Raw genomic sequence first — 25,910 nt, 5'->3', positions numbered from 1 at the left:
TCCACAAAAATGTTACTTCCTAGAGATGCTTCCCTCAGGACCCAATCTAAAGTAACCACCTAGGGGATTTCTTTTGCATCACCCTATTTTAGTTATTTGCATAGCATGTGTCAGTATTGGACGTTTTGCCTTTTTCATGTATTGGCTTGCATATTGTCTCTGTCCCACGAGATTATAAGTTTCACAAGCACAGGGTCTTGTCTGCCTTCATGACAGCTGTATTATTCCTCATCCTAGAATAGTGCCCAACCCATAGCAAAAGTAGATAGGAAAAGTGTTGAACAAGTGGATGCCTTTCTGAGCATATAAATGAAGTCTCAGTCCAAATATTACTTGCTTAAGGAAGCTTTCACTGACCCCCTGGCCCTTCTAGGATATGCCATGCACCCTCCTCTTTGCTCCCTGTAATGTAATATGTAACTCTCAGTTGTGCATCCCGTTTGTTCAAGAAGTATTTGTTGACCGTTGAGCACAGGCAAGGCAACATCCCAAGTGCTGGGAATAAAAACAACAACAACAACAACAACAACAACAAAGATCCTCTTTTTGTGGAGCTTCCAATATTATTGGGGGAGGTAGACAATAAGCTATAAATACCCAGTGGTTATAGATGCATTTTATTGAGTAAATGCTTTTAGGAAAAGGAAGACAGGATAAGGAGATTAGGGAATGTCAGGTAGTCAGAGAAGGACTCAGTGATAACCTTGGAACAGAGATCTGTCAAAAGTGGTGGAGCAAGTCTTGCAGGTGGTGCCTTGGTAGGAGAATTCCAAGCATTGGCAACCAGAAAAAGGGAGTATGTTTAGAATATTCTAGGAACAGTAAAGAAGTCAAGTGTGGGTGGAGTGGAGTAAGAGAAATACTTGTAGTAGAGGACATCAAACTCATATGAGACCTTCTGTGCCAAGATTAAGGACGTAGAGTTGTCCTGAGTATGAAGGGAAAGGGGGACATTATAGGATTTGTATTTAAGAGGGTTGCTCAGGCTCTGTAAAGAGACTGGAATGGGGGTGGGGGGAGTAGTAGAAGCAGAAGGGTGGTGCAAGTTAAGAAGTGATCGTGGCAGGGACTAGAGCAAGTGATGGAGAGAATGAGACATCTGGTGAGGTAAAGTTTTCATCATCTGTCTCTAAGGTCTCAATGTTCTTAGGACTGGAACTGTGTCTTACTCAACATCTCCCAGCGATGAGTCAAGTGTCTGGCACCTAGTAGACCATTGAGTTAAATATTATGGAAGTGGTAGAAAATGCAATTACATTTTACACAAGACCTTCTCATTTTACCCCTATAAATGCCTGTTGGGCAGTGTCTTTAGTGTTTCCTTAATTTTTTTTTCATATAAATGAAGATGTTTAATGAAAAAAGGATAATCAAATCTTCTGATTATGAACTCCAGTTAGTTCTATGTATGATACACACAGGTCGGTTGTTGCCCAGGGATAGAAACAGATGAATGGAAGGAACATTGAGCTCACTCAGGGCAAAGAACACACATGGCTTCAGAAGAAGACAAGGTGTTTAAGGAATATGTCATTTGACTTGCCAGTGTTGGGTTAATGCCCTCAGTTACAGAGAAGAGGATAGAAAGGGAGAATGAGGGGAATAAGATGGGAAAAATAAAGGCAGATTGGGGTGAAAAGCTGGTGGTGCAGGACCCAGTGAATAAAGGACTCATATCCACAGGTGCCATCTGTTCTTACTTTCCAAGGTTTCTGCTCCATTCTTACTGCCCAGACTCTAGTCTAACCCTCAATGGTTCAAAAATTGGATAAATGATAGGACACCTGGGTGGTTCAGTGGTTGAGCATCTGCCTTCAGCTCAGGGCGTGATCCTGGAGTCCTGGGATCGAGTCCCACATCAGGCTCCCTGCAGAGAGCCTGCTTCTCCCTCTGCCTGTGTCTCTGCCTCTCTCTCTCTGTGTCTCTCATGAATGAATAAATAGAATCTTTTTTTAAAAAATTGGATGAATGAAAAGCAACTGAGCTCTTTCCCCACTTACTGCCAGTTGGTTACAAGTTGTTGAGGAAGAGACTAGTTCTCACTTATTTTCAAGTCCCCAGGGCCTGAAATGTTTCACATTTAGTAGGGTTTAGTAAAAGCGTGCTAAGCAGAACTGCCCACACCATCGCCCTGCTTGAGTTTTTCTATACATCACCACCAGAGCAATCTTTACTTAAATGTCATGTTGTCAGTTCCTTTGTTTAAAAGCTTTTAATGGCTCCCTGCTGCCTACGGGGGTCCCTCTTTACTGTGACTCAGCTGTCTGTCCAAGTTCATTTCCCATTCTCCTCAACACAAACATGCACTCCAAGCCTGTCCTCAGAGCACGTCTTGTGGATTGCTCATTCTTGACTTTCTTATCAGAAATACCCTTTCTTGGAGCACCTGGGTGGCTCAGTCAGTGAAGCAATCTGCCTTTTGCTCAGGTCATCATCCAGGGGTCCTGGGATTGAGCCCCACATTGGGATCCCTGCTCGGTGAGGAGTCTGCTCCTCCCCCCAACTCTTTCTCTCTCTCACAAATAAATAAATAAAATATTTTTAAAAGATTTTATTTATTTATGAGAAACACAGAGAGTCAGAGATACAGGCAGAGAGAGTAGCAGGCGTCCTGTGAGGAGCCTGATGTGGGACTCAATCCCAGGACCCTGGGATCATGACCTGAGCCAAAGGCAGACACTCAACCACTGAGCCACACAGGTGCCCCTAAATAAATTATTTAAATCTAAATAATCTAAATACCCTCCCCATTTATGTTCCTTCTGAACTGACCACTAAGCACCCCTCAGACAGATTGATGCCTTTGGTCAAAGGTCTTCTGTTGTACTCAGAAAGGCATTGGGCATCAGGCTCCCTGCTCAGCGAGAGCTTCTCCCTCTCCCTATGCCTCTCCCCAACCTGTGTTCACTCTTTCTCTCTCTTACTCTCAAATGAATAAATAAAATCTTTAAAAAAAAATACCCTTTCTCTTCTCCATCCTGCCCCTGCCCTCAAAATCCAGCTCAAGGCCTAGCTTTCTTAAAAAGTCTTTTCCAATTTCCAATTATCCTTCCACTTCTACTCTGTGAACTCTTATAAGTCCACCCCTCCCAGCTCCCCCACTCTGATACTCTGAGCCAGCAGTAAACCCATTAGGGCAGGAATCTCTAAAGGGGGTGCTTGACTCATCTGGGGGCTTAGGACACTTCCATTTTGAACATGATCCTCATTTGAGTCCAGTCCTTCAACTCTGTGTCATTCCTTAATACCTTCTGATAGCCAGCTTTTTTAGTGGCACCTAGTATTTATTTCATTTCATCTTAGTTACCAGTGTTTGTGAACCTGTTCCTTTTTCTTCACCTTTAACATCCAGTAAACCCAGGGTTTTTCCCATCATCACACCCCCAGTGAGAGTCCTGTCTTGTCTTTGAACCTGTGCCTGTGAGTGGTCCTCATGACTGCATCTCTGACTCTCTCTCCTCTAGAGTTACATGAAGATAATTCTCTGGTTTGGGAATATTAATATATCTGAGTGGAAACCATCCTTCTCCCCTTTTGTAGCTTCTCAACTGTTGCTATTTTCCAGTCTTCCAAACTTCAGAATCCTGGCTTCTAGTGTATTCTTCACTCTTGACAACCTACAAATTGCCTGTTCCTGTTGATTCATCTGCCACGGTGTTTCTTAGAAGCTCACCTTTTCTACCCATTTCACAAGACTCTGTCTTTACTCAGCCTTCCGTTTCTTAATAGCTGAGTGACTACAGCAGCCTTTTCCTGATCTTTCCCTATCCTGGGTGTTCTGTCTTCTGGGCCAGACTATATACAGCTGCTCAAGTCCTCTTCCTTAAGCAGTATTTACCAAATTTAATTTATTTTTTCACATTTTTACTTCTCAGAAATAGAATTCATCTTACAAATAAATGGTGTGTTGTGGTGTAATTGACAATGTGTTTCTTTTTTTTAGTGGAACATACAGTATTGGAGCAGCCTACAACTGATCATGTTTGCGATTCAATAAAATACAGAACATTATGTCATTTTGGGGGGATAGTGGAAACAGCGTGTATTTTTCTGTTAGACTAGGATTCAAATGCTAGGTTTGCAAATTACCCATTCGGTGACTCTGGGCAAATTGCTTGATTTCTTCAACAGAGTTGACCCTTCTATAAAATTAATGGGATAGTGTCCATCATCCAAGATCATGATGAGAAGTCATGAGATAACACAAAGTGCCTGGCACATGGAAAGTACTCAGCCAATGTTAATTTGTTACTGCCTTTCACTTTTTTAAGTCTTTTCTCCTAATTAAGAACTTGAATAATTAATGAAATTATTTATATGCATTTTTCTCATGTCTTTTTGAGTACAGCAGAAGACCTCTGACAACGGTATCTATCTGTCTGATGGGGTGCTTAGTGGCTGGTGCAGAAGGAATATAAATGGGGAGAGTATTTAGGAAATATTATATCACATACTAGAAAGACTAAAAACTTTAAAGGTCAGGCTATCAGCTTGAGAGAATATTTCACTAAATTCTTTTAATCATTTCCTTAGCACGTCAATGGTACTGTAGCACTCTGAGCCTGGAGATCTAAAATACAGAGTTTGTCCCTAAAGCAGAGCCAGAACCTACCCCACGTAGTCTCTGAGAGGATGGGAGAAGGGGAGAGAAAGGAAGTGTCAGTAGATACACTTTTCCTTTCCTTATTCCGAGTTCTGCTTCAGAAAAGGGGCTGTGGGTTGGATAAATGAAAATGAGTAGATAGGTAGTGCTAAGGGGATCTTGCCTCTGCCATCTACTTAGGACTCTAGAAAGTGATGGCCATACGTTAATCACACCCCACCCCTGCAAATAGTCATGGGCATGGGCATGTCATGGCCATGGCAGCAAGCAACCATGTAGTTTAACTTTCCCAAGCTCCCTTCAGTTATCATGTGTCACATATGCTGAGTTAAGAGCCAATGCTAGTCTCCATGACCAGGAAGAGGTGACCTCAAAAAAGGCCCATGGTGAATAACTGGATGGAGCACAGGCCCAAGGTTGAGGGTGGCTCATCCGTAGCAGGGGAAGTCAGCCTGGCTTGGCTGCAGAGCCACACCAGGATCTGACCAAACTGAGAGGGAAAGACCAGTCCATGGGTGACAACCACCCCAAGCCCAGCCATGATGCCAGCAACCAGGCAGATAGTGGGCATCATGTGTGGACCATGCCCAAGAACTCCCATTTCTTCCCCTCAGGATATGAGGTCCTCTGGAGATCATCTTCAGGAAAAGAAGCAGGGGGACAGGGAAGCCCAGTCTTTTGAGAGACTCAGCATTCTGATCGAGGAGAGAATACGCACTTTTCACAGACTCCTTGCACACATCAGTTCGGACTAAGGTTTAAAGTGGACAGAACCGAAAGTTCACTTCCTCCTGCTAGCCAGAGGGTGGAGGCTTGGACAGGAAGCCCACAGTAGTCTCACACAAAATTAAGAAGCCACATCCTCTGTGTGCATCCAGGTTGTGGGTTAAGTGAAATTCCATGAATCTCACATCAGCTTCATCCTTGGGAAAGATTGCTGACTTGAATTGTCGCTTGGTCTCACAGCGGAGGTGCGTCCCCAGTTGCCTCCACCCACCGTTCCTCTACCCCAACCTTCCTGTTCTTTTCCAGCCCCATCTCCTTCTCTGTTCTCACTTTTTTTCTTCCCACCGTCTGCCTGCTAACCAGTCTTAGAACACGTTTTGCCTCCCGTGTTGCCAGAACGCATCATCGACTTTCTAACTGACAGGATACATTGTGATGCCCTTGGTCTGTTCTCCACGTTGTCAACGAAATCACCTTTTTCCCATTTCCTCTAAAGCGAGAAACGTGTCCTCTCGTTGGATCACACGCTGTTTCGCTTGGGCCAGCACGTCAGTTTGTCTGGCTCACTTCACATTTCAGTTCTGTCTGTCAGGACCTGCACAGGTCTTATTACCAAGTTGATATTCTCTGGAAGAATCGGAAGCATGAGACATAACCCTTCTCCCATCCAGGAGCCAGTTGGTGAAAGAGGGGGAGGAAGATTGATAAAGTCGGGAAAGGGAAGGAAAGAAATATGTCATAATTGACCTTCGTCATGCCAACGTAATTGTAGGGGTTGACTCGTCATTTCTGCAGCATGGGAGGGCTCTTCTGGAATTCTCATGCCTGACTTCCTAAGACAGCATTATTGTTCATCCTTCACTTGTATGCTCAGACACTCTTCTGCCTAATAGTTCTCCTCAGTATAGAGCACCGGCACTGTGGGGAGCTCCAGAACCTACTGGATGAGCTACACTTTGCTGAACATTAAATTCTGCTCAGTTGTGGCTGGCTGGTGACCCCAGTCCTGGAAATCACCCAAGAAGACTAGTCCTTCACTAAGCAGAATGAGAGATCCTCATTTGCAGGTGACATTTAAGTGTCCCAATTGTGTATGGTCACTGTGAAGCCTTTCTCACATTCTTAACACAAGGCAGCTCTTTCTTCCCATCCTCATTTTTCTTTTTTTGTTTTTTTTTTTAAGATTTTATTTATTTATTCATGAGAGACACAGAGAGAGAAGCAGAGACACAGGCAGAGAGAGAAGCAGGCTCCATGCAGGGAGCCCCATGTGGGACTTGATCCCAGGACCCTGGGATCACAACCTGAGCCAAAGGCAGATGTTCAACCACTGAGCTACTCAGGAACCCCTCATTTTTTATTTCTTGTAGCAGGGAGAGGAGACCTTTAACAAGACTGCACAGTAAAAAGATCACTCATTTAAGAGATCTTCTTTGTCAGTAATTAGTTATAAACTGTTGAAAAAGTGTCTTCAGCTCAGTTTTCTATCTGTAAAACCAAGTGTTTCTTGGGCTTGGTCTTGGCTTTCATTGGCTTCCACAGTGATGATCCTGTGACCCTATCATCTCTGTATGGACAGGCCATCAACATTTTTGTCTTGGCAGGTCTGTTCTATCTAAGAAGTCCCTCTTCTCCAAGAAACAGTCTCCTGTGCCTTTAACCTTCAAGTCCAGGGATGCCTGGGTGGGTCAGCGGTTTAGTGCCTGCCTTCGGCCCAGCATGTGATCCTGGAGTCCCGAGATCAAGTCCCACATTGGGCTCCCTGCATGGAGCCTGCCTCTCCCTCTGCCTGTGTCTCTTCCTCTCTCTGTGTATGTCTCTCATGAATAAATAGATAAAATATTTTTTTAAAAAAAGTTAAGTCCAGATTTCTTCACTGTTGTCTACCCCCAAATCCCCAGGGCTAGATTTGGTGATCCCCTGGGCCTCATTTATTTATTGACAGACATTTACTGAGCCTCTGCTCTGCACTAGGCGGAGTTGTGGGGACAGTGGATACCCTTGTATTGAAAGCCAATCTCATTTGTGCCTTCCTGGAGTTATGAGCAGTGGTGAGCAGGGTGCCACTGGCTACAGTGGAAATGTGGGGTGCTCTGGGCATGCTGCTCGAGGCATACGAACAGCAGTTGGGGAACTGATGTCCAGGCTGAATCCTGAAGGATGGATGGAAGGAGATGCCCATGTTGAAAAGAAAATTTCAGGGACCCTGGGTGGCTTGGCAGTTTAGCACCTGCCTTTGGCCCAGGGCATGACCCTGGAGACCCAGGATCAAGTCCCACATCGGGCTCCCTGCATGGAGCCTGCTTCTCCCTCTGCCTGTGTTTCTGTCAATCTCTTTCTTTCTCTCTCTCTCTCTCTCTCTCTCTCTCTCTCTCATGAGTAAATAAATAAATAAAGTCTTTAGAAAAAATTTTAAGCAGAAGGAACATCTTTTCCTAGGCATTTGAGAAAGAACTTTATGTTGTACTGACTGCCTACCAGGCGCTTATTCTAAATGCTGTGTGTGCGTTACGTTGTTTAATCATTGCCATAAGCCTCATCAGTAAATTCTATCTTCTCCACTTTATTGCACGAGGACACTTAGAAACACAGAAGTGAATCACTGCTAGAGATCTCACAGCCAGTAAGCAGCAGCATCAGGATTTGAACCAAGGCAGGGTGGCCCCCATGTCCAAGCTGCTCTTAAGTCACTGCCCTGAAAAGCTTCTTGCATTTATTTACACATTTCACAAAAATGTATGTGGGTAGGTACAGATGTGTAAATATAAGGATTTGTGTAAATATACATGCGTGTATAGACATACAGGCATCTCAGCATATATTTACACACTTGTACAAACACGTGTGAAGAGTATATATGTAGCTAGAGCATGAACAGTGAGGGAGAACATGACATGAAATGAGGTCGGGGAGTTAGGTAAGGACTAGTTCATGGGGGTCTCCTAAAGTAGGTCAGAGATCCTGGATCCTGCCTTCAGGCCGATAGCGTGTATTTCAGGAAGCACCATAAAGTTAATAGCCCAGGGTCAAATCCCACCTCCTGCTTGCTACCTCTGAGACCTGGGACAAGTCACTTTCTCTTTCATTTACATGACAGAGAAAATATTCCTAATCTACTTTAGAAGTTTAAGGAGTGACGTAAACTTATGTGACTACTTCATAAGTTTAAGTAGAGTCATAAGTGACTCTGTGTAGTGTCTGGTAGAGGAAGAGGAAGTCTCAGCTCTGGTGATCAGATCTGCCTCAGTATAGTGAACGGAGTGGAAGGGGCAAGGAGAGAAGCGAGAAGCTACCGTAGGGAGTCACAGTAGAAAGACAGGCACAGGTGCACTCGGGGGCCTTCCGAAACCTTGGTTGCTGAAATTCCAGTGATGGGGACAGAGCCAACTTTGGGTTTTTCACTCAGGACATACTTTGTGGTTGGTGTGCTGCCACTGAAGAAAGCAGGTTCCCGTATGCAGCCTGCAGCTACTCTTGCTTTCTGGAATGAGCTTCTCCAACTTATACTCAACACAGATGCACCCACAGTGGCTTCTGCCTCGCAGCTCTTTCTCTGCCCCCAACAACTCCTGCTGCCTTCTCTCTGCCTGCATGTCCATTAGGCCTAGAAAGTCAGAGGTCTTGCCATCTATGGTTTATTTTTCTTTACTATCACATTATAATTTTTAGGGCTGTCCAGAGGCTAAGTCTCCCAAGATGCAGAGACCTCATGGGTGAGCATTTAATCGTCTCATGAGGCTTTGGGTGAAGCATCCTCCTACATCAGACTGTTGGACCCTCTTTATGGTGATTGTGAATGACCATTTGGGCCAGTCCATTCTCCCAGGGCTTGATTTAGCACCCGACTTTCCAGGAAGATTCCCATCTTAGTCATGTTCCCGTACATCTTAGTCCTGTGTCTCATGACCAAGATAATAATCACAAGGTGACCTAATGTCAGTATTTGCTATAGTTCTCGTAAAAGTGCGGCCATGGATGATGTGGAGCTAAAGAGGGGTTGTTGTTGTTGTATCCCCTGCATCTCAGTGAAGTCATTCTAAACATAGCAAGAATTACATACCTATACACCATAACTCACCACTGGTAAACGGTATCTGGGGAACCTAGTCTGAAGTTAAAGACTCCTCCCTGTTTACTAGAACACTCTAGTAACAGGACACAACTAAATAAAAACCAAAGGAGTGCTGTATTGACCTTGAAATTTATGTCCACAGCACAGTAATGTTGCCCTCCTTCAAAACTTTCTGACCTGTTATGTGTTCTTTTGAATATTTTTAGTGGTGGCAGATGTGAATTCCTTTAAGAATAGGTGTGATTTTTTAAAAGCACTAAAGGTCTTTTCAAAGCTATATCTTATCTACATAAAAACCAGTAGGCTAGGAAAATACCATTTTTAATAAAAACAAACCTAACAATACAGTGACAAGAGTTTTGGGTTTTTTTTGTTTGTTTGTTTGTTTGTTTTTTAATACAGAATGAGATAATTCCTGCAGAGGAAATTATAGGGCAGTGACAAAATCCTTCAAACAGACCTGTAGCCTCCCTCTGGAATAACTTTGAGAAACAGCCTTCATTTCAGTACTGCTTTTATTCAAAAACAAAATCTGTCATGTCATCTCTGTAGTTCCATTTTTGCTTTGCATTCAGGTAGTGTCTTATTATAGCATGGGAAAATTGAGAAGGAAAATATTTTGGAAAACACTTAAGAGCTCTTTCTGAAGAAATGATAGTGCAGAGCTGTTATGAATTCAGATTTGACCTTTTTCTGGGTAAATCATGAGGTCATTATATGTTTCTTACAGGTTGCTTTATTATTTGTTTGGTAATCTTGGTATTTAAATGGCTATGTCTGATTCAAGTGGCAAAATTTGTTACGGCTTTTATTTGCTGGCTTTTTGTTTTCAAACTTATTCAGCACATGAAAATCATGATAAATTAGCCTCCCTAAGAATATTTTAAAGCAAGTTCAATGGTTTTAAGTAAAAAAAAAAAAGATAAAATCGAATTACTTTCCCAAGTGTTTATACCTAATGATGAAATAAGTAAAGGCACATAAAATGTGCTGTCAACAAGTTAGTATTCCAATAAATAGTAAATTAGATTCAGTGTCTGCAGTGCCTGGACATTAGGCTAAAAGCTAAACTTAATTTTTGTAAGTATATAATAAATCTTGTCTTGTTGAGCACTTTGGATTCCACCCGCTTTTTGCCAGCTATTGATCATGCGGATATATGGCAGATTTGCTTGGCCAAAATGGTGTTTTGTGAGGCATAAGTTAGATATTTCATTTATTTATTTCCTCTCTGCCTTCATGGTTGCTTGATTTTATCTTTTTTCATCATTTTCTGCCCATAAAGACATTTGAGAAAGAATAATTTAAAGGAGGAAAGCTGGAAGCTAGAGAACATTCAAAGAAAGTGACCAAAGGAAGGAGACATGGAATTAGAAAGGCCTGGATGAGGGCCAGGGTGACCAGACTTTAAATAACAGATGCAAACACTATTACAAAAGACTTCCATTGGTGGCAAATAAATCATGTGCCCCTTAGGCTTCTATTTAAAAACATAAGTGAAAGCCTTGTTTTGATTTTTACCTTCGTCATTTGTTCCATATATATTTGGTTAGATCTAACTGTTTACTCTTAAAATGCCAGGTGCTTGATTTAAACATCTGTTCTTGCACTCAATTATACTGTGAGGAGGGGATGTAAGACCTATAGAAAATCACAAGACTAAATAGAGGTACAAAGTGTCATTGCAATGTAATCCACATACACAAAATTCTCCCATTTAAAGTGTATGATTTGTGGGACGCCTGGGTGGCTCAGTGGTTGAGCGTCTGCCTTTGACTCAGGGTGTGATCCCAGAGTCCTGGGATCGAGTCCCACGTCGGGCTCCCTGCATGGAGCCTGCTTCTCCCTCTGCCTGTGTCTCTGCCTCTCTCTCTGTCTCTCATGAATAAATAAAACCTTTCAAATATATATATATATATATATATATATATATACATATATATATATATATATATTTAAAAATAAAGTGTATGATTTGCATGTTCTAGACATTTCACATAAATGGCATCACACAACATATTCCTTTGTGACTAGCTTCTTTTACTTAGAACAAAGTTTTCAAGTCTGGATGAACAACATGTTCCATCCATGTTGTAACATCAGTATTTCGCTACTTTTTATTGCTGAATAATATTCCATTTATAGATATACTGCATTATATTTATTCATTGAACCCTTGATGAACATTTGAACTGTTTCCACCCTTTAGCTATTATGAATAATGTGGCTATGAACATTCGTGTGCAAGTTCTCATGTGGACATATGCTTTCATTTATCTAGGAGAACCGCTAGGTCATGTGACAACTGTTTAACCATTTGAGAAACTGCCAGGCTTTTTTCCAAAATGGCTGCATTTTATATTCCCACCAGCAATGTTATGACATTGCTCCACATTTTCATTAACACTTGTTATCAATCTTGTTTACAACAGCCATCGTAGTATGAAGTATTATCTCCTTGTGGTTGATTTACATTTCCCTGATGATTAATGACCTTCAGCATCTTTTCATATATTTATTGGCAATCTGTACATGTTCCGTGGAGAAATGTCTACTCAGATTCTTTGTCCATTTTCAATCAGGTTGTCATCCTATTGAGTTGTAGGAGTTCCTTATGTATTCTAGATGCAATTCCATTATCAAATAGGGCGCTCTTTTTACTTTCTTGATAGTGTCTTTTGAAGCAAAGCCCAAAACTTCAATTTTGAGGAAGTCCAATCTGTCTCTTTTTTATCTTTGGTTACTTGTACTTTGCTGTCATATCTAAGAAACCATTGTCAAATCCAGGTTCACAAAAATTTACCCCTATGTGTTCTATAAAACTAGTTTCATTGTTTTAACTCTTCAATTTGTGTCTCTAATCTATTTCAAGTTAATTTTTGTAGATGGTGTGAGGTCGGGTGTCTAACTACATTATTTTGCATGGGGATATCCAGTTGTTTCCCTGCCATTTGTTGAAAAGACAATTCATTCCTCATTGAATTCTTTTGGCACCATGTTGAAATCTGTTCACCATAAGTATGAGGATTTACTTCTGGATTCTCAGTTTTACTCCATTGAATATCCTTAGGCCAGTACCATACTACCTATTGTACCTTTGTAGTGAGTTTGAATCTGGAAGTGAGAGTCCTCCAAATTTGTTCTTCTTTTACAAGATTGTCTTAGCTATCCTAGGTCTCTTTTAGGATCAATTTGTCAATTTCTGTAAGTAAGCCACTTGGGAGTTTTATGATGACTGCACTGAATCTAAAGATTAATTTGGGTAGTATTGCCATCTTGATTCTCCCAGTTCATTTACTTGGGATGTCTTCCAGTTTAACTCAGGTTATCTTTAATTTCTTTCAATAGTGCTTTGTAATTACAAGAGTATAAGTTTTACATTTCTTTGGCTTAATCTGTTCTTAAGCTTTTTATTCTTGCTGATGGTCTTTTAAATGGAATTGTTTGCTCATTCCTAGTGTGCATAAGTATATTTGTTTTTTGTATATTGATCTTGTATCCTACAACTTTGCTCAACTCGTTATTAGTTCCAACATTTTAAGACTATTTATTTTAGAGAGAATGAGAGCTCACATGCAGCAGAGTCATGGAGGGTGTTGAGGAGGAGTGACAGAGGTGGAGGGAAGAGGAAGAGGGAAAGAATCCCAAGCAGACCCCATGCTGGGCATGGAGCCCAACACAGAGCTCAGTTTCACAACCCTGAGATGATCACCTGAGCCAAACCCAGTCAGATGCTTGACTGAACCACCTGGGTACCCCTAGTTCCAACATTTTTTAGTGGTTTTTTTTTTGAAGATTTTATTTATTTATTCATGAAAGACACACAGAGACAGAGAGAGAGACAGAGAGAGAGAGAGGCAGAGACACAGGCAGAGGGAGAAGCAGGCTCCACGCAGGGAGCCCGATATGGGACTTGATCCTGGGACTCCAGGATCACGCCCTGGGCCAAAGGCGGGTGCTAAACTGCTGAGCCACCCAGGGATAACTTTTTAGTGGTTTTCTCAGGATTTTTAATATATAAGATTGTATCATCTATGAATAAAGATAGATCTACTTCTTCCTTTACTATCTGGATGCATTTTATTTCTTTTTCTTGCCCAATTTCCCCAGCTGGAACTCCAGTACAGTGTTGAATAGAAGTGGTGAGAATGAATAGCCTCTTCTTGTTCCTTAATCTTAAGGGAAAAGCTTTCATTTTTTATTAAGTATTCTGTTAGATGTAGTTTTTTCAGGTATGCCCTTTATTCAGGTTGAGGAAATTAATTTCTATTCTTGGTTTGTGTTTTCATCATAAAAGGGTGTCGAATGTTTTTTCTGTCTCCTTTAAGATTTACCATTTTGCTTTTGCCTTTATTCTATTGATACATAGTGCATTACATTAGTTAATTTTCTGATGCTAGGCAACCTTGCATTCCTGGGATGAATACTACCTGGTTCTGTTGTATAATACGTTTTATATGCTGCTGGATTAGGTGTTCAAGTATTCCTGAATACACTTGAGTGTTCTAGCATCCTCCCCTTTTGTTTTATATTCATGAGCTATTGCTCTGTAATTTCCTTATATTTTTGTCTGCCATTGGTACTAGGATCATACTGGTCTCATAGAGTTAGTTGGGAAGTATTCTCCTAATTTTTGGAAGACTGTGAAGAATTGGTGTAATTCACCAGTGCCTCCATCTGGACCCATGCTTTTCTTTTAAATAGCTATTTAATCTCTTTCCACATTTCTGTTGACATTTTCTGTTTTGTCTTGAGTCTATTTTTGTGATTTGTCTCTCTTTAGATATTTATCCATTTCAACTTAAGTAATCTAATTTATTGGCATATAGTTGTTCATAGTATTCTCTAATAACCCCTTATTCCTGCCACGTCGGTAGTAATGGCCTCTCTTTCACTTATGATTTTGGTAATTTGAGTCTTCTCATTTTTTTAAAGATTTTATTTATTTACTCATGAGAGACACACACACAGAGAGAGAGAGAGAGAGGCAGAGACATAGGCAGAGGGAGAAGCAGACTCCCCACAAGGAGCCCAATGTGGAACTTGATCCTGGACTCTGGGATTACAACCTGAGCCGAAGGCAGGCACTCAACTGCTGAGCTACTCAGGGGTCCCTCCTCATTTTTTTTTAATACAGCTAAAGTTATGTCCATTTTCTTCTCTTCAAATAACCAACTTGGTTTCATTGATTTTTGTCCTTTTTTTTTTTAACTTCTGGGGAATGTTTTTTGTATATTTTTTTTTATTGGAGTTCAATTTGCCAACATATAACACCCAGTGCTCATCCAGTCAAGTGCCCCACTCAGTGCCCATCACCCATTCACCCCATCCTCCCACCCACCTCCCCTTCCACTACCCCTTGTTGGTTTCCCAGAGTCAGGAGTCTCTCATGTTTTGTCTCCCTTTCTGATATTTACCACTCATCTTCTCTCCTTTCCCCTATAATCCCTTTCACTATTTTTTACCATTGGTTTCTCTGTTCAGTAATGTCCATTATCTATTGTTTCCTTCGGCTAGCCTTGGCTTGCTCTTCTTTCTCTATTGTCTTTTTATTTAAATTTAATTAGCCAACATATAGAACATCATTAGCTTCAGATGTAGAGTTCAGTAATTCATCAGTTGCATATAACACACAGTGCTCATCACATCACATGCCCTCCAATGTATCCATCACCCAGTTACCCTATCCTGCCTCCCCTCTAGCAAGCCTCGGTTTCTTTCCCATAGTAAATAGTCTCATTTTTTGCCTCCCTCTGATTTCTTCCCATTCTGTTTCCCTCCTTTCCCCTATGATGCTTTCTGCTGTTTCTTATATTCTTCATATGAGTGAAAACATATGATAATTGTCTCTTTCTCTATTTGACTTATTTTGCTCAGCATAATACCCTCCAGTTCCATCAACATCAGTGTAAATGGTAAGATTTCATCCTTTCTGATGGCTGAATAATAAGTATTCCTGTGTGTGTGTGTGTGCGTGTGTGTGTGTGTGTGTGCGCATCTCACATTCTCTTTATCCATTCCTCTGTTGATGGACATCTCGGCTCTTTCCAGTCTGGCTATTATGGAAATTGCTGCTATAAATGTTGAGGTACAGGTGCCCCTTCAGGTCACTACATTTATATCTTTGGGGTAGATACCTAGTAGTGCAATCGCTGGGTCTTAGGGTAGGTAGCTCTATCTTTAACTTCTTGAGGAACCTCCATACTGCTTTTCCAGAGTGGCTGCACCAATTTGCATCCCCACCAACAGTAAGAGAGTTCCCCTTTCTCCACATCCTTGCCAACATTTGTTGTTTCCTGACTTGTTAATTTTAGCCATTCTGACTGATGTAAGGTACTATCTCATTGTGGTTTTGATTTGTATTTCCCTGATGCTGAGTGATGTGAAGCATTTTTTCATGTGTCTTGGCCATTTGTATGACTTCTTAGAGAAATGACTGTTCATGTCTTCTGCCCATTTCTTGACTGGATTATTTGGTTTTTGGGTGTTGAGTTTAAGTTCTTTATAGATCTTGGATGCTAGCCTTTTATCTGATATGTCATTTGCAATTATCTGATATGTCGTTTGCAAATTATCTTCTATTCCATTGGTTGCCTTTTAGTTTTGTTGACTATGTCTTTTGCTGTGCAAAAGCTTTTTATCTTGTTGAAGTCTCAATAGGTCATTTTTGCTTTTGGACTCCCTTGCCTTTGGAGTCATGTCTAGCAAGAAGTTTCTGTCTGTGTTCTCCTCTAGGATTTTGATTGATTTATGCCTCACATTTAAGTCTTTCATCCATTTTGAGTTTATCTTTGTGTATAGTATAAGAAAATGGTCCAGTTTCATTCTTCTACCTGTGGCTGTCCAATTTTCCCAACATCATTTGTTGAAGAGCCTTTTTTTCTCCTGGATATTCTTTCCTGCTTTGTCGAAAAATAACTGACCACAGAGTTGAGGGTCCATTTCTGGGTTCTCTATTCTGTTCCATTGATATAGATGTCTGTTTTTATGCTAGTACCATACTGTCCTGATGATTACAGCTTTGTAATATAGTTGGAAGTCTGACACTGTAAGACTTGTAATGCCACTGGCTTTGGTTTTCTTCTTCAAAATTCCTCTGATATTTGGGATCTTTTCTGATTCCATGGGATTATTTATTCCACCTCTGTGAAAAAAGTTGATGGTATTTTGACAGGGATTGCACTGAATTTGTTGATTGTTTTGTATAACTAGACATTTTAATAATATTTATTCTTCCAATTCATGACCATGGAATTTTTTTTTCATTTCCTTTTGTCTTCCTCAACCTCTATTGTTTTAAGGTAGATTATTGGTTTGAGATCTTTTTAATATAGGTGTTATAGCTAAAATTTCCCTTTAAGTACTATTGTAACTGCATCCTGTAAGTTTTGGTATCTTGTGTCTTTGTCTCAAAGTATTTTTTAAATTTCCCTTGTGATTTCTTCTTTGACTTCTTGGTTAGGAGAATATTGATTTCCATATATTTATGAATTTCCCGAATTTCTGTAATACTGATTTTTAATGTCATTGCCTTATGTTCAGAAAACATACTTTATATCATTTAAATCCATCTTAGTTTACTGAGGGTTGTTTTATTATCTAATAAATGTCCTCTCCTGGCCAATGTTTTATGTTTACTTAAGAATGTATATACTATTGTTGGGAGACTCTTCTATAAATATTATATCTAGTTAGTTTATAATATTGTTCCAGTCTTCTACTTTTTAATTGACCTTCCTATTCATTCTTCTCTTTATTGAATGTGAAATATTTAAGTCTCCAACTATTATAGTTGAATTGTCTGTTTTTCCCTTTACTTCTGTCTGTTGTACTTAATACATTTTTCAGCTATTAGTTGTATTACATTTATAATTGCTATATCTTCCTGATGGATTGACTCTTTTATCATTATAAAATGTCCCTCTTTACCTCTAGTTACATTTTGTTTTAAAATCTCTTGTCTGAGATCAGTAGTCATGTGAGCTTTCTTATGGTTACTGCTTGCATGATATATCTTTTCCATCCTTTTGAATCCAAAGTGTCTTGCCTATAGACTGCATATAGCTGGATCTTGTTTTTGATCTAGTCTGACAATCTCTGCCACTGATTGGATTGATACATTCACACTTAATATAGTTTGGATTATATCTGTTATTTGACTTCTTTTCCCTCCTATATCTTTTGTGTTCCTCTATTTCTTTTACTTTTTTGCTTTGTGTTAATTCCTTTAATACTTTTTCACTATATTTGAGTTATTGCTTCATAGTTATCTTAAGACACATCGTATCAGAATCTACTTATAATTTATACCAACTTAATTCTAGTGAGCTATAGAAGGATTACTCCTTTAGAGCTCTATGCCCTTTTTGTGCTATTGCTATATATATAACCTCTATATATGTTATGAAACTAATTATATTGTTATAATTATTTTATATAATTTTAGGTAATTTAAAGAGGAGAGAAGAGCTAGTATATATTTATAGCTTTTGTTATATTAGCCTTTATATTTACCATTTGTTTCTCTTCATTGGTTCTGAATCAGACCTTTCCTCAGGTATGTCTTTAAATATGTTCAAACAGTGTCAGCCAAAAGCATGGACAATAGGCTCTGTGAATGATTGTCAGTCCATGCATGGCACAGCTTAGAGTTAGCATTCACATTGCAGATTTGTGTTTTTGGCCATTTATTAGTAGATGACCAAAAATGTCTTGTTCTAATAATCTCAGTAATTTACAGTTCTATCAAATTAAAGTTTCTGTGATGGTCAAGTGGTCTGTATCTGTGCTTTCCAACATAAGAGTCAGCAGCCACATGTGGCTATGGAGTATTTGGATTAATTTTAATTTCTATTTAATTTTAAATAGCCACAGCTACAGGCTTTCATTTGGGACACTGAAGTTATCATCTCAGGTGTACTGTTCCTTGATATTGTGATTCAACTTTATAAGGTAGATCAAAGGGAAGAACCTCCCCCCCAAAAGATATGTGATAGTTTCATTTATTATATAACTTATATCTTGAGGGAGGCAGGATGGTGGAACGGTAGGGGTCCTTATTTCATCTGTCCCCCTAAATTTAGCTAAATAACTTTCAAACCATCCTGATCACCTATGAATTTAATCTAGGATGTAATGAACGAACAGCTGGAATGCTACAAATAGAAAAGTGACCGCTTCTTCCAGGCTAGAAGTGTGGAGAAGAGAGGCAGAGGGGATATATTGGGAGATGAGACATATCTTTATCAGCCATCTAAAAATTCAAACACAGATTGACAGAGATCTGATACAAACACACCCCTGCAGGGCCATGGCCAAGAGATGAGAAGTAAACAAAGTCCCTGAGATCTGCTAGGGGCACAATTACTGGACGCATGCTCTGTGCTTGCATCTCACTGAATGCCAAACAGCCAGTAGGGAGAGGTTCTTTTTCTGCTTGTGGGAAACAAAGGAAATCTTCAAAGCTATAATCGGAAACATTTACCTTATGCAGAACAGCCTTGAGTAAAGGGAATGAAACACACATTGCTCTTCACAGCAGATTTTTCAAAGAGTGTGCTTCTAAATGTCTTTACAGACTCTCAGAATCTTTCCTCATAGTCTTTGAAGTAAGGAGATAGAAGATCCTATTATCCTCACTTCTCATTAAAGCATACCACCTTTCATTGTTTCCAATACATGGTTTTCAGGCATATATTGATGAAAGCCAAACTGCTTTCGGATGAAAGAGACATAAACAAAATCCCCGTGGGATAAAGCATCATAACAAGATTGTTTTTGGTTTTAAATTTTTTGCAAGAAAGTTCCATGTTTCCTGTTAGGTCGGTATATGTTAATGTCTGTTGTCATTTTCCCACCTCATATTAAGATACACAGTAATATCATACACTATCTTTTTGTCTCAAATAATGTGATAACCATATCCCAGGTGCTTCCAAACATTTTTTTTTGAAATCCTGTTACCGTTTCAATGTAATGAAAGCCTGCCCTGCAAAGCCTCTGACATTTAACATTTCATTTTCTCTGGGGCCATGTCAACAGTATAATAAGGAACAAAAGAAATTATAATGTTCATCCCTAGCCTATCATGGGATTTTAAAAAAATAGATTTGAAGAGATCTTAAACATAATTTTCCCTCTCAAGGGAAAACATGCTGCAAAGAGAAAAGTTAAAAGTCACTCAGCTTAACATTGTAAATAAGAATAAAGCCCACAGGTAAATGAAGTTTTCCTGCAGATAAATTAACACTGCCTCATCTGTTGGTTCCCAGGTCATAGATCTCTACTGGGGCATTGATGAAGATGAATGGGACAGCCCAGAGCTCCAGAAGACTCGCATGAAGCTGCTGGAGGATTGTTTGAAAACTTCTGCAGGTCCATGTTTTGTTGTGGGTATAAAAAAACTAATGCTTTATATGAAATTGTAGATGACTGTGAGAATTATTGTTGATTTGTGATTTTTTAAGGGACTTTTAATTATTTTGAATGAGGAAAAACTACTGGCTTTTCTGTGTCTATTTAAAACCTTTCAACTGTCTCCTTGCCCTCAATGTGTGAGAACAAAACCTTCAGCTTTCCATAAGAAGCACTGCAAATTAACGGTGAATAATTTGAAGTGGTAATCGAAGGGATGACTGGGGTTTGACAACCATTGCCGCAACACCTTGTGATCAGCAGGAAGGATGACTGTGTCAGCATAGAGTCCCTACCCTGGAACCCATGTTCCATCATAGTGTATCCATGTCTTGACACTAGGGTTTTTGGTAATTTTGTAACACACTGACTGAAACATTGTTAAAGTAAACCAATATGTGAGGTCAAGTCCACCAATAGAAAAGGTAGAAAAAATAATGTATCTTTGGAGTGATTTTCAGCTAGGTGTTCATTAAAAGCTACAAATTAACAAATTTTTCAAGTGAAACATTGTTTTTGAAAGAATATCCACTTTTCTATCTAAATGCAGTGATAGTAAGAAAAGTAGGTCATTCTATAGCAGGTGATTGTGTAACATCACTGCCTTAATTTAGCTTAAGAAAGAACCTTACCCTGAATCCAAAAAGATTCTAGCAATGGATAAGGAAGTTGCTCCTCTCAACACAGGATGTTCTGAGGCTGATAGATGAGTGTTAAAATTACTAGTGAATGCTTCAAAGAAATTATCATACCATTAAAAGCTAAGTTGGCTTAATGTAGCAACAAGAGTTTTTCATATTTATTTGTGTATCTATTTATATTCAGCTCCACCTAGGATTAGGAAGACAGATGCTATCAGAAATCTGACCAGTTGATAGGGAAGTTCTTACTGAGGATAATAAAGTGCATAAAAGCTCTGTAACATTTTTAGTATCAGTATATGAATTATTCACTTATTTGCCAACTACTTATTAAATGCTGCTGTGCCAGGAATTGCACTTAGTGCTGGGGATATGGTAGGTTGACCCATACAAAATGGTTATTTTGTGTGCCACTTAGGACTTAACCTTAGATTTGAATTAAGAAGATAAAACCCCTGCCCTTTAGAGCTTGTTCGCATTCTTCGGTAGGGTCAAGGGGAGAGGGCAGGCAAAAATGAAGGAAATAAGCAAAGTCACAAGTAGCATGGAGAAGAATACAAAAAAAAAGAGGGAGAAGAGGGAACACCCATGAGGGGAGAGAGTTGTTATTTTCAATAGAGTAGTTGGAGAAGGCCTTACTGATAAGGTAAGGAATATCCATGAGGGGAGCTAAGAAGAGGGATAAGAAAGGACCAGGTAGATTTCCAGATCAGAACATTCCGGAGAGAGGAGTTGGGACCATGGTTGGCATGTACAGGAAACAGTAGGAGTAAGAGGGGCGAAGAGGCTGTAGATTTATATTTCAATGACCTGAGAAGCTAGAGTGTTTTGAGCAGAGGACTGAAGTGATCTGATGTATTTTAAGGCCTACCATGGTCGCCAGGTATAGGTTAAAGGGCAGAACATGGAGCCTCCTTAGAATGCTAATAACGTTGGAAGCCCAACAAAAACACATGGCTTGGAGGGTTGAAGAATGGGCATGTAAAAACTGTGTCCTAGGGTCTGTACAGAACAGAAAGTCCTGAAAGCCATGTTAGATATCTGAGGTTCTATGGCAGGGGAATTAAGACTTTTTCTGTGGATCTTCAGAGGACAGAACAGGGCCCAACAGATGGAAAGTACATGGAAACAGGCTCAGCACTAGGTGAAGAAATTGGAAGATACAGCATTCACTGCTTTTGAGATCACAGATCCCTGGGTTCTGACATTTCATAGCTGCGTGACAGTGGAGGAGTTTCTTTATTACCCTAAGTCTCAGTCTCTTGATCTGTGAACTAAAGATGATGATGATAGTCATCTAGCTCCCGGGGTCATTCTGAAGATGAAATAAAACTCCAGAGCACTTTTGCAGAGTCTCACCTACACAGTCCACAGTAAGTATTAGTTTTGAAGGATAACAGTGATGACAGGTAACAGCTATCTAAAGATGAAATCACCTGGCCCAAATTATAATGGGTGCATCACCAAGAAAGTTGTCATCAAAGGAGAGAATACAAAGCAGTCTGGTAGAGGTATAGCAGAAGAGATTCAGACTGTGGAAGACAAGTGAGACCGGGTTCCCTGATGCTTGGAAAGCCAGATTTGGGAGGTGTGGCCTGGGGAGTCACAGTTGTAATGCCCTCCACAGCTCTATCCTGATCCAGCCTCAAAAATTCAGGAATGAGAGAGACATTCTCCCTCATTTTATCCCCCTGGGGCATGTCCTACTGAAACTAACAAAAATGAGTCATAGCCATTAATTCTAAAATGTATTGGTAAGGGAGTGAGTAAAGACTGAAGATTTCAGCAGATTCTGAGAGTAAAGGTTAAATACTAGAACATCAGGGACAACCTCACTAAGTGTAAACAAATGATTTATCCCTCCGCCTGCTCCCTAAAACATGTGAAACCCAGGGCAACCATGTCTTCTGTGGAGACAGCTAGGATTCTTCACCCCAGTGATCCTAAATCAGGCAAGACTTACCTCACAGCTTATGGGAAATGGTACCTCTTTTCCAGCCTTTTTGCTTGTAACTATGGCAGCAGCAGGTGTCTAGGTGTCCCTTCTGAGTTCCACTTTCCTCGCCCGGTGCTCCATTGTGGTACTTCTAGAAGTTGTGATGACCCCTGTGGATGCAAAGCATGGCATATTATTTTCCCTAATGCTAACATTTTTGGCAAGGAAATTCACTACTGCTGAATGAAAGTTTTTATATTTTCAAAGGCTTTACAAGTATTAACTCTACATTAGGTACAAATGAATTAAGTACCCAGAGAACTGAGGCCCAGAGGGAACTTGGATTTAAATATTACATGTGCTTGGCTCTTTCCAACTTCCTTTCCTACAAGTTGTGCTTTGGGATATGGCCCAAGGCCCTGGCATCACACGGGCTATGCCCACCCATCCAGGACTGCTGTCTCATACAGCTGTCTGTGCACTGGTCTTTGATCCCAAGGATAGAATGGAGTAAGGTGCCTATATGCAGGTCCAGTTCCACCCTCAGAGAATTAACTCAGGAGACATGTCATACTGAGAAAACAAACATCATTTTTTTATAAGTAAGGCACCCACAGTGAGGAAAAACCCAGAAGTTTTATTTCACAACCTGAATTGGAGCCCTGGTTCTGACAGAGAGGTTAACTAGCCTCACCATGCTTTAATTATCACCTCCATAAAATGGGGAAATAATATAAGTAAATGTTGAATGAATATCAGAAGTTTATAGGAACCAGATGTGATATGAGTTCTTTATAAAGGGCTACACAACCATTAGTTATCAGTATGTTGTGATTTAAATTATTTTCAAATGAAAATAAAATGATTTTACTCATAATGGACATTTCTGTGATATTGGATATTTTTCCCTTTGAAATTGATGATGATAGTCCACATATAGAAAACACTAAGACTTGATTCACACCATCAAATATTAAAGTCAAATATTAAAGGGGTTTTGAGTATGTTCTTTACAAACATTGTAAAATATAGAGAGTGTATATTCATTTGCTAGATAGGAATTTGCTGGAATTTACTTAGACCTTCACCTGCTCCCAAGGAAGGATTTTGACCAGGACTGCCCTTAACAAGAAGACAGCTTACAGTTGAGTACAGAGTCATTATCGCAGAGAACTGCCTCAGTCCCTCCCCACCAAAATATGGAAAGGTTAACAGAATCTTCCCCATCAACCTGTCCTATCCACTTAATCCATAAAAATTCCTTATGAAGTGGGAGAGGAATATTGTCTTTTGAAGAGAGCAGAGTTCTCTCATCCCCGTCCCTCTTCATGATGTGTGTTTATGGAGAGGGTTTTCTTATCATTCTTCCAAATTTGGAAAACCCAAAAAGAATTGCTTGTGATATCTGAGTATTAACCCTGGACCTTAGGTGAAGTCCTGTCTCTTGGCCCAAGTTGATATAAAGCAGCCGCTCTCCTGGCTTGAATAACTGGGAGTTTGAAAAGCTTCCTTATAGAATTAGGGGAGCTGTCCCCCAAGTATGTAGGAGCCGTGGGGGATGCAGACAGCATCTCACTACATTGCCCCACTCCAGAGTGGATGATGTAGAGATTTACTGGAGGAAAGGCACTGGCAGACTACCCGAGGGGGGTCACCCCAGGCCCATGCGGGGAGCCAGTTCAAGGAGTTCTGGGTGCTACTGGAAGGTAAGAGGAGATACCAGGTAAGAGGAGATTCCAGAACTTCACATTCAAAGGGTCATTCCCTATCTCTTAGTGTCGGGACAAAGAGAATGCTGCCTGTGGTATGCTTTGTCAACTCCTAGAAGTCTCAGGAAGCCACAGCCCATACAGCATCTTCTTTAGGATACCATATATACACAGACATAATTTGTTAGCATTGGATAGAGAAGCAGCTGAGACCAAAAGAATGGGACTACTGCCATCATTCTTACCTGAGTGTAAGGGGACGCCAAACCAGACTTCCATCCCTCACCCCTGCATACACATCATCAGTGGTCCAGACGGTCCAGACAGAGAACAGAGAGCAGGACACACTCTTGCCTGCCACAGGCAGCTCCTGGCAGCTGCACTGAAGACGATGCACAAAGTGGGAAGAAGGGAACTCAGAGACATTCTCAACTGAGCTAAATTTCAAGCCAGAAATATGAAAACAGAAAGAGTTGGACCGAGAAATCTATCCATTATTGAGAAATTTTTTAACTTTTTCCACTAAGCAGGGAAGTCAAGATGAAACAAAGCAAGGTCCATAGTTGTTACTGGTAAAAATGAAACCCTTCCATATTTGTACATCCCTGAGGGACACTATTGAATGAAACCTGAAGCATAAAGATCAGTTCTTTATCACCTGTGTCCCCACTTGCCTTCAAAATTAAATTATGCTGCCTTAATGGTTCAAATTCAGTTTGGTTGAAGTGATTTTCAGTTAGGGAAAACTGTACAGTGAGAGTTCGGAAATCATTGAATTTGACAAAATGTGTTCTTATGACAGTTTAGCTTTGGAAAATATCCACATTCCAGCAGATGATTGATTTACCATTTTAGGTATACTAAATTAAACATGAAAAAATAATACAAGTGCTTAGTCTTGGTGTATACTTTAATAAAATATACAGGGTTTTTATATGATTTAGTTCTCATACTTGTATGTGTATGAGATGTATTAAAATGTATTAAAAATAGAAAAACAGTCATTGATTTGAACTGGAAAATCATTTAAATTAATCTAAGTTTTTTAAGTCCTTTCTTTAAAACATTAAAGAAAAAAATTCATCTAAAACCTTAAGACTCTATAAAATTAAGCTTGTCCATTTGAAATCAACTAGCTGTCAGTAGCTCTAAAATAAGTTCCAATTAGGTTCCAATGGTAAATTACCTCATCATTACCAAAGGAATGTTACAGTGGGCAAACACTGAAAATTATTATTGAAAAGACAATTATCTTGGTAGAATCCAAGAAAGCCCTTTCATTCATTTGTGCTAATTATATATATGTTTAAGCCACTGTTTCGCAGTTCATATGGTATGATATGTTTTGTGTGGTAAAAGAAATTATGGTAAAAAGAGTTATGGAGAAAGGAAAGTGAAAGAGCAATCAATCTCTGTGTAACTTGGTAAGAAAAAATGTTCTTTGAAAACTGTAATCCAAAGGACTTACGCTTCTGAGTAGAATTTCAACAACTTAAAAAACTATAAACATTCTATTTATAGAGAGATAATAGAGCTATGAAGACATAGATGATTAGGCAAGCTAATTTCCGGAGAGAAAAGCCCTTTCTTGGTGAGCTGGCTTTATACATGGAGGAGCCCCAAAGTCTCAGCAGTCTTCTCCATGAGACACGTGCTGATCAGTGGGTAGGTAGGATGGAAAAGCAGTGGGAAGTCTTCTTCCACAATCTCTTGGTGTTTAGGAGACAGAGTGCACTAAAACCTAACATGATTATTCAAACTGTGCCACTGACACATTTTAATTCAACTAAAACTACAACCTAGGTGTTAC

General features: G+C 39.9%; 1 protein-coding gene across 3 annotated transcripts in view; it reads left to right on the top strand.

Moving 5' to 3' along the window:
• The window catches only part of NWD2 (NACHT and WD repeat domain containing 2), a 174,723-nt gene that overhangs the window by 65,029 nt on the left and 83,784 nt on the right, over positions 1 to 25,910 (top strand). For 2 of the 3 annotated variants that reach the window (XR_013369338.1, XM_077879801.1), the window contains exon 3: positions 19,673 to 19,789. Coding sequence is in view for 1 of the 3 variants with exons in the window: in XM_077879801.1 (XP_077735927.1) it covers positions 19,673 to 19,789 (117 nt within the window). In the remaining 2 variants the exon portion in view is untranslated. The remainder of the gene's footprint in view (positions 1 to 19,672; positions 19,790 to 25,910) is intronic. The other variant, XM_077879803.1, reaches the window with a different exon arrangement.

Source organism: Canis aureus, chromosome 2, assembly GCF_053574225.1.
Source record: "Canis aureus isolate CA01 chromosome 2, VMU_Caureus_v.1.0, whole genome shotgun sequence".
NCBI lineage: Eukaryota > Metazoa > Chordata > Mammalia > Carnivora > Canidae > Canis > Canis aureus.
This window is presented reverse-complemented; position numbering and strand designations above follow the sequence as displayed.